This window comes from Carassius carassius, chromosome 16 (assembly GCF_963082965.1).
Source record: "Carassius carassius chromosome 16, fCarCar2.1, whole genome shotgun sequence".
Taxonomy (NCBI): domain Eukaryota; kingdom Metazoa; phylum Chordata; class Actinopteri; order Cypriniformes; family Cyprinidae; genus Carassius; species Carassius carassius.
In genome coordinates this window covers 18670469-18684330 of record NC_081770.1, presented here as the reverse complement: position 1 = coordinate 18684330, position 13862 = coordinate 18670469, and the positions used below count along the sequence as shown (strand labels likewise).

At 41.6% G+C, this 13862-nt stretch overlaps 1 protein-coding gene across 1 annotated transcript; it reads left to right on the top strand.

Moving 5' to 3' along the window:
* The first annotated feature begins 2 nt into the window (after nt 1-2).
* On the top strand, nt 3-13862 carry LOC132159777 (laminin subunit alpha-3-like). The gene is made up of 12 exons (XM_059569383.1): nt 3-128; nt 283-384; nt 467-615; nt 753-867; nt 10474-10617; nt 10735-10865; nt 10940-11071; nt 11152-11293; nt 13070-13179; nt 13250-13427; nt 13508-13657; nt 13747-13862. The coding sequence occupies exons 1-12, from the start codon at nt 96-98 to the stop codon at nt 13852-13854; spliced, it is 1494 nt and encodes a 497-aa protein (XP_059425366.1). The 5' UTR covers nt 3-95; the 3' UTR covers nt 13855-13862.

Genomic DNA, 13862 nt, shown 5'->3' with positions numbered 1-13862 from the left:
AGATCCCGGGGGATTATTTTGATGGCACAGGTTACGGAAAGGTTGCTGTATTACGTTCCAATGTTATTATTAAGTCCGTAGTTAGGAGTCATCAAATGGATGCAGTGCTTTTTTATATGGGAAATGAGGTAAAGACTTAACAAAAGATTTGATTCACATTACCAAGTTTAACACATACACCAGAATCTAAAATTTCAATCCAGATATTAAAAAGCAAGACAGTTTCTTGATGCTTAATGTCAGAAGGTTTGAATTTATTATTATATTTTTTTTTTCTTACAGAACTTGCACTTCTTAGTTACATTTGAAGGAGGCTATATTGTTTTGCAAGGGGAAAAAAAGGACACAAAATTTTTTGAAAAGTCAACAGAAAAAGTTCCCCTAGTAAGTAACTATTTCCTGTAACTATTTTCTTAATAAATATTATTGCCTTTTATATTCCTATTTCAATACATTCTTCCTATAGAGAAACTCCATCAATATCAAAATGATTCTGAATGATAATAGACCAGCAACAATAACTGTTGCAGACAGCATCAACATTTTTTTGGGAAACGTCAAGGGGCTCTTTGAGGAGGCCTACATTGGGGGTGTTCCAACTGCAGTCCGGGAAAAGTACTTTTATTCTCTTTTATGTTGTTTTTTTTCAGTGCACTTCTTCAGCTTTGCATGATTCTCATTAAGGACAGAGTAAATACCCGAAAAAAGTGACCCAGATATTTTTTCATAATATTGTATTTTTCTGTCTCCAGATATAATATTGTTCTTCCGCCACTTAGAGGATGTGTCAAAAACGTCAATGTAGATGTCGCTGCTTTCTTTATAGAGGAAGTTGGAATCGTCCAAGGTTGTCCAGATCTTTTACTGGTAAGACAGTTTCGCTGTGTAACACCCGTACAACCACTCTGGGTGAATGGGGGTGCTTGGGTTCGATGTAGTCCAGGTGGATACCACGAAGGTGCACCTAATAAGTGTCTAATGAGTTGTAAACCTTTTGACAATAAAATATTTAAAAATAATGAGACCCAGAGATGGTTTTTAGTTTAGCAAAAAATAGGGTAACGCCCTTGTTTAATAGAGTGATTTTACGACGCATCATCAAGCCGGAAGTCGGCCATTTTGGAGGCACTGAACATAAACAATGCCACTGAACGGACTCGCAAATTTGGCTGATTATTGCTGCTGAAAAATGGTCGAGTTTTGGTCTGTACTAATCGGTCGCATAGATTAAAAACATTTCGAGTTCTGTCAAAAGTTAAAGAGAAGAGAGCAAAAAAGTGATTAAAGAAGGCGTATGTGGTTGAGAGCGGTACAGTTACAGCACATTTGTAAATGACTATGGCTACATTCACACTGTTAGTCCAAATACGATTATCTTTGTATCCGATTGGAATCTGATCTAAAATAATGATGTCCACACTGTATATCACAACTGTTCAGATCTGATATTTGTGTCCATGCAGCTCTTTGGAAATACAGGAATGGCATTGCGTTGATGGAGTTTTTTTATTTAAATTTTACAACTTGTAAATGTGTAGCCGACGTGCTGGACTACTACGTCTTGAGCTGCTGAAGGCTGGTATGTAACATTACAGCTTTTTTCCCGCACAGCGCTGGTTTCAAAAATAATAATTGTCTGCTTGTTCGGTACTCTGCAACAACAAAGCCTTGTTTCGGCTGCGACTTTAAGCATGTTCCCTATAACATAATTATTCTATAATACTGTGTATTCAACAGCTGCTCGGGTCCACATTTTAAGCCTGCTGGAGCACATTAAGCAGCAGCAGGACCAGCTGGTGGCCAATGTCAATCACCTGAGCAGCAGGTTGCTCAAGAGCCAGAGTGGCCTGAATGCATTCAGCTGCCCATCGAATCACTGGAAGCGGTGGATGAGCTTTTTGTAAATATTCATTTACACATGTGCATGTGGTTGATGAACTGATGCTGTAACTGTATCTCTCTAAACCACAAAAACGCCTTCTTTAATCACTTTTTTTGCTCTCTTCTCTTTAACTTGTGATAGAACTCGAAATGTTCTTAACCGATGAGGCCGATTAGTACAGACTAGTGATGTGACTAGGGTTGCCACCTTAAATATAGAAAAATAAGGGACGCCTGGGGGGGGGGCACCCCTCGGGGGCCACGATAACCACAGGTCCGATGATGTGCCAGTGGTGGTACATCACAACTTAAAACATGTTTTCATAAAATTATTAATTGCTATTGAACTTTAGTAATTGTATAAGGTGGCGTGAACACAGATTTATAAAGGATAAAATATTTGTCATTGTTTGCGGACAGTAACACCATCCAAACAGTGAAACCACATAATAAATAACCAATCTATAAACATTTCTAAATTCATGTAAAACACACAATTTTTTTTATTATTATTAGGAAATTAATGTATTTATATAGTGTATTGTTAATTCTGCAGTAGCCTATTGAAGAATGCATTCACTTAAATTAGTTGTTTATTTGCTTCACATTGTTACGAGTGCGTGTGTGTGGCTTTTATGGTGCAGCGCTGATGAGTGGGTGATGAGGAGCAGGTGGTGGTGATCTAGTATTCAGGTCAGGGTGTGCACTGTGATTGTGTGGAGGTGGAACCTGGCATGTTTGTAACAGTACCCCCCTCCCCAGGGCCCGCTCCTGAGGGCCGGGGACCCCGACGATGTGGTGGGCATCCTCTTCCCCTGGGAGCTGGTCGATTGGGATGAAGAGAATGGAAGGTCTCCAGTAAGGTGGGATCCAAGATGTCGTTGCGTGGGACCCAGGAACGTTCCTCTGGACCATATCCTTCCTAGTCCACTATATATTCCAGCTGCCCACCACGCCGCCGGGAGGCCAGGATGTCCTTGACTGTATAAGCTACACCGTCATCTAGGAGGAGAGGAGGGGGGGCTTCCGTCTCGCCAGGTTCTGTGGAGGGAGAAACAGAAGGATGGTGAGGTTTTAGGAGTGACACATGGAATGTGGGGTGAATCCGGTACTCAGGAGGAAGCTGGAGTTTGTAAGTGACTGGATTTATCTGCTGGGTGATGGTGAATGGGCCAATGAATCTGGGACTGAGCTTGAGGGCAGGGTGGACGCAGGCGGATGTCCCGGGTGGACAGCCAGACCTTCTGACCGGGTTGGTATTGGGGGGCCTCGGACCGGCGAAGGTTGGCTGTCGTCCTGCGTCTGTGAAGTGCCCGCTGAAGTTGGTGATGAGCCGCGTCCCAGACCCTCTTGCTCTCCCGGAACCAGTAGTGGACGACGGGAACATCCGAGGGCCCTCCTGACCAGGGGAACAGAGGTGGCTGGTAGCCGACCCACCTCAGGAATTGGTTCCAGGAGTTCTGGTGGTCGTGGCAGAAGGTACGGAGGAAGCGTCCGATCTCCTGGACCTTCCTCTCCATCTGCCCGTTCGACTGGGGGTGATAGCCGGAGGACAGGCTGATGGCCACACCTAGGAGGGAATGTAATGCTCTCCATGCCCGGGAGATGAACTGGGGGCCTCGATCCGACACGATATCTTCTGGGATGCCGAAGTACCTGAAGACATGGTTGAACATCAGTTCTGCCGTTTCCATGGCAGTAGGTAGGCCCTTCAGAGGAAGAAGACGACAAGCTTTAGAAAATCTATTCACTATTATCAAAATACATGTGTTATTGTCAGAGGGTGGAAGGTCTGTAATGAAGTCCACCCCTAGGTGTGAACACGGGCGATTAGGAACAGGCAGAGGAAGTTGTTTGCCAGATGGTAGGTGGCGAGGACTCTTGGACATGGCGCAGCTGGTACATCCACTCACGTACCTTCTGACATCCGAGGCCATGTTGGGCCAGCAGAAGCGTTCCCGTAGCAACGAGAGGGTTTCATTGACCCCCGGGTGACCAGTGCCAAGTGATGTATGCGTGGAGTGGATAAGTGGAGTGCGCCGTGTCCTGGGGATGTACAAGTGTCCTGGTGGGCAACCCGGCGGGGTGTCGTTAGGAGGTTCGGCAGGAGGAAGAGTCTCAGCTGACCATGTGATAGGAGCGACTATGATATCGTCTTGGAGGATGGGTTCTGGTTCATCTGATTTTTCCTCAGGAGCGTAACATCTGGACAGAGCATCGGCCTTCACGTTTTTTACCCCTGGACAGTGAGAGATTGTAAATTGGAAGCGGGTGAAGAATAACGCCCAGCGGGCCTGTCTGAGGTTGAGTCTCTTGTCTGCTCTAAGGTATTCCAGGTTCTTGTGGTCAGTGAGAACTTGAAACGGGTGTTTGGCAGCCTCTAGCCAATGTCTCCAGCCAATGTCTTCAGCTAGCAATTCCCGATACCCGATGTCATAGTTTACCTCCGCCGGGTTGATTTTCCTGGAGAAGAAGGCACATGGATGGAGGCGGCTGGGAGTCCCCTGCTGCTGGGAAAGGACCGCTCCCACTCCGGTGGTTGAGGCGTCCACTTCCACCACAAACGGTCGATCGGGGTCCGGATGTACTAGGAGTGGGGCGGTCGTGAAGGCTTGCTTGAGGGCTTGAAAGGCTTCAGTGGCGGCAGGAGTCCAGGAGAGAGATTTGGGTTTCTGGAGGAGAAGGTTGGTAAGAGGGCTGGTAATCGTACTGAAATTATGAATGAATCGTCTATAAAAATTGGCAAAGCCAAGGAATCGTTGCAGCTCCTTGATAGTGGTAGGAATGGGCCAGTCCCTGACTGCGCTCACCTTCCCCTCGTCCATCCGGATGCCACTGCGGTCGATGGTGTACCCAAGGAACTGCACTGAGGGCTGATGGAAGGAGCACTTCTCGGCTTTAAGGTAGAGCTGGTAGTCCCTCAGGTGTTGCAGGACCTCCGCAACGTGGTGCTGATGTTCTGCCAGTACCACAGTATCTCACGTATCCGGATGAGGTTATACGCGCTGCGGAGGTCCAACTTGGTGAACACAGTGGCACCACGGAGATGTTCAAGGGCCGCAGGGATGAGGGGAAGTGGGTACTGGAATTTTAGAGTTATCTTGTTTAGTGCTCTGTAGTCGATGCATGGCCGCAAACCTCCATCCTTTTTTGCCACGAAGAAGAAGCTGGAGGCAGCAGGGGAGGTAGATGGACGAATGTACCCTTGTGCCAGCGCCTCCTTGATGTAGTCCTCCATGGCCTTCTCCTCGGGAACGGACAGGGAGTATATCCGTCCCTTTGGCACTGGTTCACCCGGCAGCAGATCAATAGCACAGTCCCACAGCCGGTGTGGAGGCAGCTTGGAGGCCCGCTTAGGGCAGAAGACATCGCTGAAGGGGGTGTAGCACTGAGGAATGGTGATGGATTGGTTCTCGACTGGGCTTTCGATAGAGGTGGAGTAGACTGGGATGTTCCACTGGCATAGGACAACCGGAGATGCATGATTGAAAACAAGCCTCGACCCACTTCAGGATCTCTCCCGTCTTCCAGGAGATAACGGGGTTGTGCTGCTCCAACCATGGGCGCCCTAGGATGACGTCAGCGGTGGAATCCTCCAGAACCAGCAGATGGATTTCCTCATGGTGTAGAAGTCCAGTTTGGAGGGAGATGGAAAGCCAATCATCTGCTTTTAACAGTCAAGCCGAGAAAAATTTTAAGCCTATCTTCTGGTTCAAATGTGTATGCGCACAGTTGAGAAACCCTTGCGCATGCGTAGTAAAGGTATAACCTGTGGGGAAAAAGGCATTTTAAACCTTATTTTGGGGCAAAGTCATCAAAATTTTCCAGCGATTTTTATCATATTTCACTGCTGTTTCTATACATGCTGTTTTTATGCCCCTGTGACCAGTGAAAGTGCAGTTCTGACTCTCTGCCCATTCATTTAGAAAGGAGCTGGTCTTGTTATTCTGAAATAGCTGCCCGGTGGCGTTGCCAAGATGGCGGCCGAGTGGCACGATTTGCCTGAAAGGACTTTGGTACTCGCTGCCATCGTTGGATTGATTGGTTTGTTTCAGGTTCACGGCCAATCAGAGTCAGAGGAGGGCGAGTCTCTTGGCAGAGAGTCGATTTGAAAGAATGGCGGAGGCTGACCAGATACGTGTCCAGCGCTGAAACGAAAGCGGACGCAAAAGTCTCAAGGATGGGAGGAATCAAATACTTGCCTGGAAATTGTCAGCGGAAATGAGTATCAAGCTAATTGCACAATTTGTCGGCGAGTGTTTTGTTTCGCATGGTGGCTTGTCAGATGTGCGACAGCATCCCTCGGGAGAACAGCATTCATACACTTTAAAATAAGGTTCATTTTTTAAAAATTAGTGTATTAACTAACATGAACTAACAATGAGTAAGTAATACATTTGTTACAGTATTTATTAAACTTTGTTAATGTTAGTTAATAGAAATGTTCTCATGTCAGTTCACAGTGCATTAACTAATATTAACAAGATATTAATAAAGTATTATTAAATGTGGAAATTAACATGAACAAAGATGAACAATTGCTGTATAAGTGCAGTTCATTATTAGTTAATGTTAATTAATGTAGTTAACTAATGAACCTTATTTTAAAGTGTTACCGATTTGTTTATTACGGTTAAGGTGTACAGACACATAAGCATTATTTTAATAAGAGATAAGAGAGATATATTTAATAATAAAAATACAGTGCCTATGTGAAGCAAATAAACAACTAATTTAAGTGAATGCATTCTTCAATAGGCTACTGTAGAATTAACAATACACTATATAAAAACATTAACTTACTAATAATAATAAAAAAATTGTGTGTTTTACATGAATTTAGAAATGTTTATAGATTGGTTATTTATTATGTGGTTTCACTGTTTGGATGGTGTTACTGTCTGCAAACAATGACAAATATTTTATCCTTAATCTGTGTTCACGCCACCTTATACAATTACTAAAGTTCATTAGCAAGAAATATTTTTATGAAAACATGTTAACATGAAAACATTTAAGTTGTGATGTACCACCACTGGCACGTCATCGGACCTGTGGTTATCATGGCCCCGAGGGGTGTCCCCCCCCAGGCCTCCCTTATTTTTCTGTATTGAAGGTGGCAACCCTAGTCACAATAAGGTATGTGTATTATTATTGTTTTACTGTCTTGATCTAATAATTATACTCACTATAAGGCTGAATTATATTGTCTATTCGTTTATGTTTCTAGGTGAAATGCTTGCTGTGCCTAAAGGAGCTGACATGCAACAATAACACCTCCTCCATGCTCAGGCATTATCGAGCACTGCACGAGCATGCACAGACTACTAACAATCTTTATCAATCAAATCAATATTTATCCAAAGTGAATCTCACAGTATATTGGGCTCAACATAAACATCTGTATCATTTATACCAGCTGGCACTGACATTTGTATGTTCCCCTGCATCCTCTGTTCCATGCGAAAGGTTATTTTCCAAGGCTGGAGAGGTTCTGTCCAAAAGGAGGAATCGTCTAAGCCCCAACACACTTGAAAAAATTATGTTCCTCAATAAAAATAATGTGTGATCCTTCCTTTACCCTCCCCAAACTGCAGTGTTGCAGTTTGTTCCTCTAAATCCATAGTATAAACACAACATTGCACTAAAACTAGTAACAGTTCAATGCACAAAACACACCAGAAACAATTCTTAAAGGCCATGTTGCAGGTTAACTACCACTTTCGATTAATGGGTACATAAATCACTCAAGATACGTATATAATTTTTAAAATGTCTCAAAAATGGTCTAAAAGACCTATTTTTAAGTTTTTGGTATTAACGGTTTTTTTACGCAACTCGGTGATGACGTCACGTTGGGGAGAAGTCGAGGAAAAGTAGCCTCAGCCTAGTATGATGCCGCGTTCCATGCAAACCGTAACCCATATTTTTCCAACCTTAAACACGTGAAAGTGCACTGGAACGGCAGTCAAACCCGTGACTTCCCACCCGTGAACTCGTGTCTCGTACTAGATCGATGTACTCCGAGTTCCGAGGTAACACAGCACACGAAACAACGATGACAGCCCCTACGGATAATACTGCTTACGGATGCAGTGTTTATGCAACTGGTACACGTTGAAAAAACGATTTTAGGTCAATGTAACGTTGCAATAAAATAAATAATCTAGTTACAATCCCTTGCTCTCAGAAAGTTTGGCGTAACTTGCCTGGAACGGTAAAAAGTCGTTAGTCGTGGTTTGGAATAGTGATTATGAGCTCAAAAACCTGCCTGGAACTGTCTGCCCTGTGTTTGGCAGGTTTGCTCAGGTCAATTGATTCAGTATTAATTTATTGGTCTGCTATTTCTTTGCACAGTAGCTAGGTGTCACTAGTGAGCAATAATGAATGAAGCTTCGAGTAATGAACCTTTTCGTGAAGCAATGGGCTGCGAGGTCTCAGTTAGAGCTGTAATCGGGCCTTAAAAGTTAGGCCCGACAGGACCCAAACCCGACAAGTACATTTTGATTGACAGCTTTTTAAAAGTCCGAACCCGTTTACAGCCCGACATTATTCAAATATGCTCACACACACAGCTATTTTTCCTTGTGTCAAGAATGAGTCATTTATACATGTTTTAACGTAATTTATTCATAACTAACATAGACTAGACCACTTGGAAGTTGGAATAAAGTCCTCTGTAACATCTTAACATCTCAGCACTCTAAAAAGACATAGGCTCATTTAGCCTATAGACCAACGCATCAATAAAAACGAGTCTTTTTTAACTAATTAAACTGAGATAAATTTTAAATTAAGATGGGCATTTGGCAATAACGAAATTAAGATAAAGGCTCCGCCGGATTTGCTTCGCCACAGCTGACATTTAATAAAAGAATAATGCCAACATTAGCGTAAATACTCTGTCCACATTATGCATTTAAGACTCAATGAATATTTAGTTATCATTTGAAAAACCTTTACTCACAGAGATTAGGCTAAGCCTACATGGTTTTGTGGAACACTCCGTTACACTTACTCGCCATCCATTTTCGCATCTTTCTCGCATTAATCGAAACACATCACATGACCGCTCGGTTACCTCGCAAGCCAAAGCGCAAACCCGAGCCCGCGTAAAATGATATAAATTAAGCCCGAACCCGATGGGTCCTATCGGGTCCCGTCGGGTTTGGGCAAAGATCTTCAGCTCTAGTCTTAGTGGTTCAGGAAGCCTCATTTTGCCATCACTATTGAACGGACATTTGAAACAAATGGGCTAGTTGCATATCTCCGCCGTCTTGGATTTCCGGTCTTGCGAGTGTGTGCGTGGATATTTACAGTTGTGCTAAACGTCAGTGCAGAGAAACGGAGAAGTCCAAATATTACTTTCTATATGCTTACAGGATTTATAATATCACTTCAAATGCAAATAAGACACTGCTATTATTACTATACTATAAATGTTAACTGAGCCAGTGGATTCGAAACTTGTGTATGTTTGGGTCTGGTGAATGAATTAAATACACTAATGTTCACGAGATGAAAGTTGAACTAATGGTGTGTATACACAGCTACAAAATGTATTTTATCTTACCAAATATGTAAATGTTCAAATTACTTATTTCTCGAAAATGTTTGCATTATTTATTTTTTTAATGAAATATTTACCTCGTGAGACGTGGGCTGCAATGTATCTTCAGAAGTATCCATTTCTAAATTGTACACATACATCAGTCTGTTTCATCGTTATTTTCACAACATATTTTATTTACACTGGAAAAACTTTGGTCCGGATGATCAGGTGCGGTGGGATTAAACGACAGTTCCGCCGAGCATACGCCCACCGTGGCTAACTATCTCGGCTACCTCCGTTCACGGCTTCCGCTCCTTCTCTCCCGCTCCGTCAGACGGGTCTCCGGCTTCGTTTTTCACTCAGTCTCTCGGCTCACAAACATCCCGAGTCCGCGGTCCTCTTCTCTGAGCCTCCCGCTCAGTTTAATCGGCTTTTACTGGCACTTTCTAGCGTTCTTATTTTCTTCTCAATGTGCCTGCGTCCCGTGCTCCACACGAATCCAGCGGGAAGAGAAAAATACTTCCAGCACTTTCTCACACGTCTCTCACTAGGTCACGTGTATATACGTTTTACATACCTGCAGCCAAACACTATTGACTATACAGCATGAATACCCAAATGACCAATAAAAATAGTAACATTAAAACAGTAAGAATAAAGTAATAAAAGGCTAACTGCATAAAACCTCTGGTAATATTATTCAGCTAAATAATATAAACTTTAAACTTTAGTTTTAATTACTGTCATGAAATAAAATTACCAAATATTTATCACCTTTTAATTATGTAAAATGAACTGATATTTCCTTATTTAGAAATCAGATGTTCACTATTATTTATTTAAAGTAAATAAACGTTTACTTTTTTAATAGTCACGCGACTCGTTTTTGAGAGTAGGCCTAAGAGAGATTAATCATAACCCACCCTGTTCCCATTACACTATATACCCAAGTTTACCACTGGGCTACACCTGGATTACTTAACGATGTTTGTGTATCAGGAGAAAATTTATCTGAACTGTTTCTGGTTGCTTGTTTTCAGGGTTCCCGAGAGGCTGCTTTGAAATTTGGGAGTTCTCTCTCTCTGTCACCTCCTGTTAACGATACAGACTCCGGGACAATGGTTTCACTTGGATTTAAGATATCCCAGGATAATGTTTCATCCTTAATACTGACTGGTGGAATGGTTAGTTGATTATTTTCCCATATAAAGGGGTCTGAGTTTGCTATATTGTTTTTGATGCTTCTAATTTGAAATGTATATAAATTTGAAATTTATTGATGTTTTTTTTTTGGTTTCCAGAATAATGAGTTATTGCTGTCTTTGAAAAATGGCTATGTTGAAATGCGTGACAATATGGAAAAATTAACATCCACATACAAAAGCGAAACTGGAAAATGGCATTACGTAACAGCCTACAAAAGTGGAGCAAGGTAAGATAAAAAATTTATATGAAAATATCAGCAAAGATGCTTTTCAACACTTCATGCTGAACTCTTCCCATCAGGATGCAGCTAAACGTTGACAACACAGATAGTGCAGATCCCCTGTCACCATCCACATTCCCTGAACTTGGAGAAAATGTGATTTTAGGGGATGGTTTATTTGAAGGCTGTTTGAGGAACCTGTATATTCGGAGGTTTGATGTTATGATTTGCTTTATTGTGTTATCATAACTTATAACAGGAATAAGCCACTCATAATAGCCTTATGGTTCAGTCTACAGACCCAATATATACCGGCTGACTTGAGCAGATTCAGTCAGACTGGAAATGTATCTCTGGGATTTTGTAAAGAAGAGCATCTGGACACTACTAAGAGGCGTGCAAGACATACTGGAATTACATTCAACAGCAATTCGGTATTTCACATGATCAAACTCTGTATTAAATGTGCAGTTTGGATGCACTAAACAAATGATTAGTGACATTATCAGGAAAAGAGATGATCTGCACAAATGAGAAAAGCACTCAAAATGGAAGATGTGAGGCAAATGTAAATTTTTATGGGGGTTTCACTAATATATTTACTGTAAATAGTTTTTTATGGCTAAACTAAAAAGTAGTTTTTTTCCAACATAAAGCAGGGCCATCTTATGGTGGCCGCCATGTTGAGATCACATCACTAGCAGAACTATACTAATTTTACTGTAACACTTGACTATGAATAATAGAGTTTTTTTTTTTTTTTTTTTACCAATGCCAACTGAAAAGTTTTGTTCTTGCATAAAACTGCCTCCACACCAGTAGGTGTCAATACTGAGAACTGAGTACAGAGAAAAATACAGTGCACCCTTAAACATTGTGCACTTAAATTATTAAACAAATACATATTTTAAGTGTAATAAATTAAAATAGTTCACCCTAAAATGAAATTTATCTCAGTACTCACCCTCATGTCATTCCAAACCAGTATTATTTTCGTTCATCTTCAAAACACAAATTAAGATATTTTTGATGAAATCCGAGAGCTTTCTGACCCTCCATAGACAGCAACACAACTATCACGTTCAAGGCCCAGAAAATTAGTAAGGACATCGTTAAAATAGTCCATGTGATATCAGTGGTTCAACCATATTTTTATGCATTTACGAGAATATTTTTTGTGCACAAAGAAAAACATGTCTTCGTAAACATGTCTACTCTAACCAAACAAACAGATGATGATCAAAGAGAGATGTACGTTCCCTTCTATGCCAGCTCCTGCACCACAAGGATGATTCATGGTTCTCTCGTGAACATGCATCGACGACAGAAGAAAAGACAAATTGTTTGAAATGTTTTTTTTGTTTGTTTGTTTTTTTTGCACACAAAGGCCCTGTCCACACGGACACGGGTATTTTTATAACCGTGACTTTTTTTACGCGGTTCGGCCTTTCGTCCACATGAAAACGCAGTTTCAGGGCACCGAAACCGAACATTTTTAAAAACTACGGCCAGGGTGAGCATTTTCAGAAACGCCGGTTGCAGTGTTGTCGTGTGGACAGTATAACCAGGGTTTTTGCCTTGCGACGTCAGAGTGTGCACCGTTATCCGCTGTGTTTGACGTCAGATTGTTCGCTGCTGACTGCTTCTGATTGGCCAAGGTGACTTTACGATATGGGTTATATCGCCGCCTGCTGGTGTGGCATGCTCTTGACAGCGCTTGATAGCATGTTTTTGCGTTTTCATGTGGACGCGATTTTTTTTTAAACGCAGGAGGAAAAACTCCGGTTATAAAAATACCCGTGTCCGTGTGGACTAGGCCAAAATTTATTCTCATAGCTTTAGCATTAAGGTTGAACCCCTGATGTCACATGGACTATTTTAACGATGTCCTTGCTAGTTGTGTTGCTGTCTACTGAGGGTCAGAAAACTCTCGGATTTCATTAAATATATCTTAATTTGTGTTCTGAAGATTAATGAAGGTCTTACATGTTTGGAACGACGTGATTAATGTAATTAATGACAGAATTTAAAATTTTGGGTGAATTAACCCTTCGACATTTCTTGCTAACAATCACTAAGATTATTTTCTAAATGTTCTAAAAGCTAAGTGAAATCTGCATACAAACATATTTACGTACAAATCATGATTCACTGGTAATTTTGTACTAAAATGTAAAATTTTATGTCACACGTTTTGCTATTTATAAAAGGAAAGATCTAAACAAGGCTGTAGGATCCCAAAGTCCATCAAAAACACCTTCCACCTTGGTTTCAACAGCCAAATGCAGTTTAAAATAGATCCAGAGATACTCAGTAACAGGTAAATGCTGTTAATTACATATTAATACTCGATTTTATAGCACATTTACGAGATCTTTCTTTTCCTACAGGCTGCATTTCTCCCTAAATGTCCGTACCAAATCATCTGAAGGACTTTTACTCCATGTCTTAGGGAAATATGGTGTTCCTCTTGTGATTTTATATTTGGATAAAGGAAAAGTCAAACTCTTTGTTGGGGCAGATGAAACAATCTCCTCTCAGAAGATAAATGATGGTGACTGGCACAATGTATGTAGCAAAAGTAAAATGTTGTGTTTTCATAACTGTGTTTCCAAAATCCCAAGTTTTAATTAATGTTGTGAGTACAGATCAAGTTCAGCTGGAACCAATACAACTATTATCTAGTGGTGGATGGCGTTCCCACACCCGCTGGACATTCGTTGAAAGGATTCACACATGATCTGCAGTCTCCTGTCTATGTGGGACTCGGAACATTTCAGATGCTTCACAAAACCCAAGTATGAAAGTGTAACTTCCCTATTTCAGCATGTAGCTTAACCACAAGTCTTCTGTTGTGTTAAAGTCACATTACACTTTTTTTTCTCAGGAAAAAGTGCCTCAGAAGAGTATAATCGGATGCATTAAAGACATCAGGGTTTCTAAGGTTCTCCTTGTGGATCCAGCTGTCAGTCGTGGGGTTATGCCCTGCTTCTAAGGCGTGAC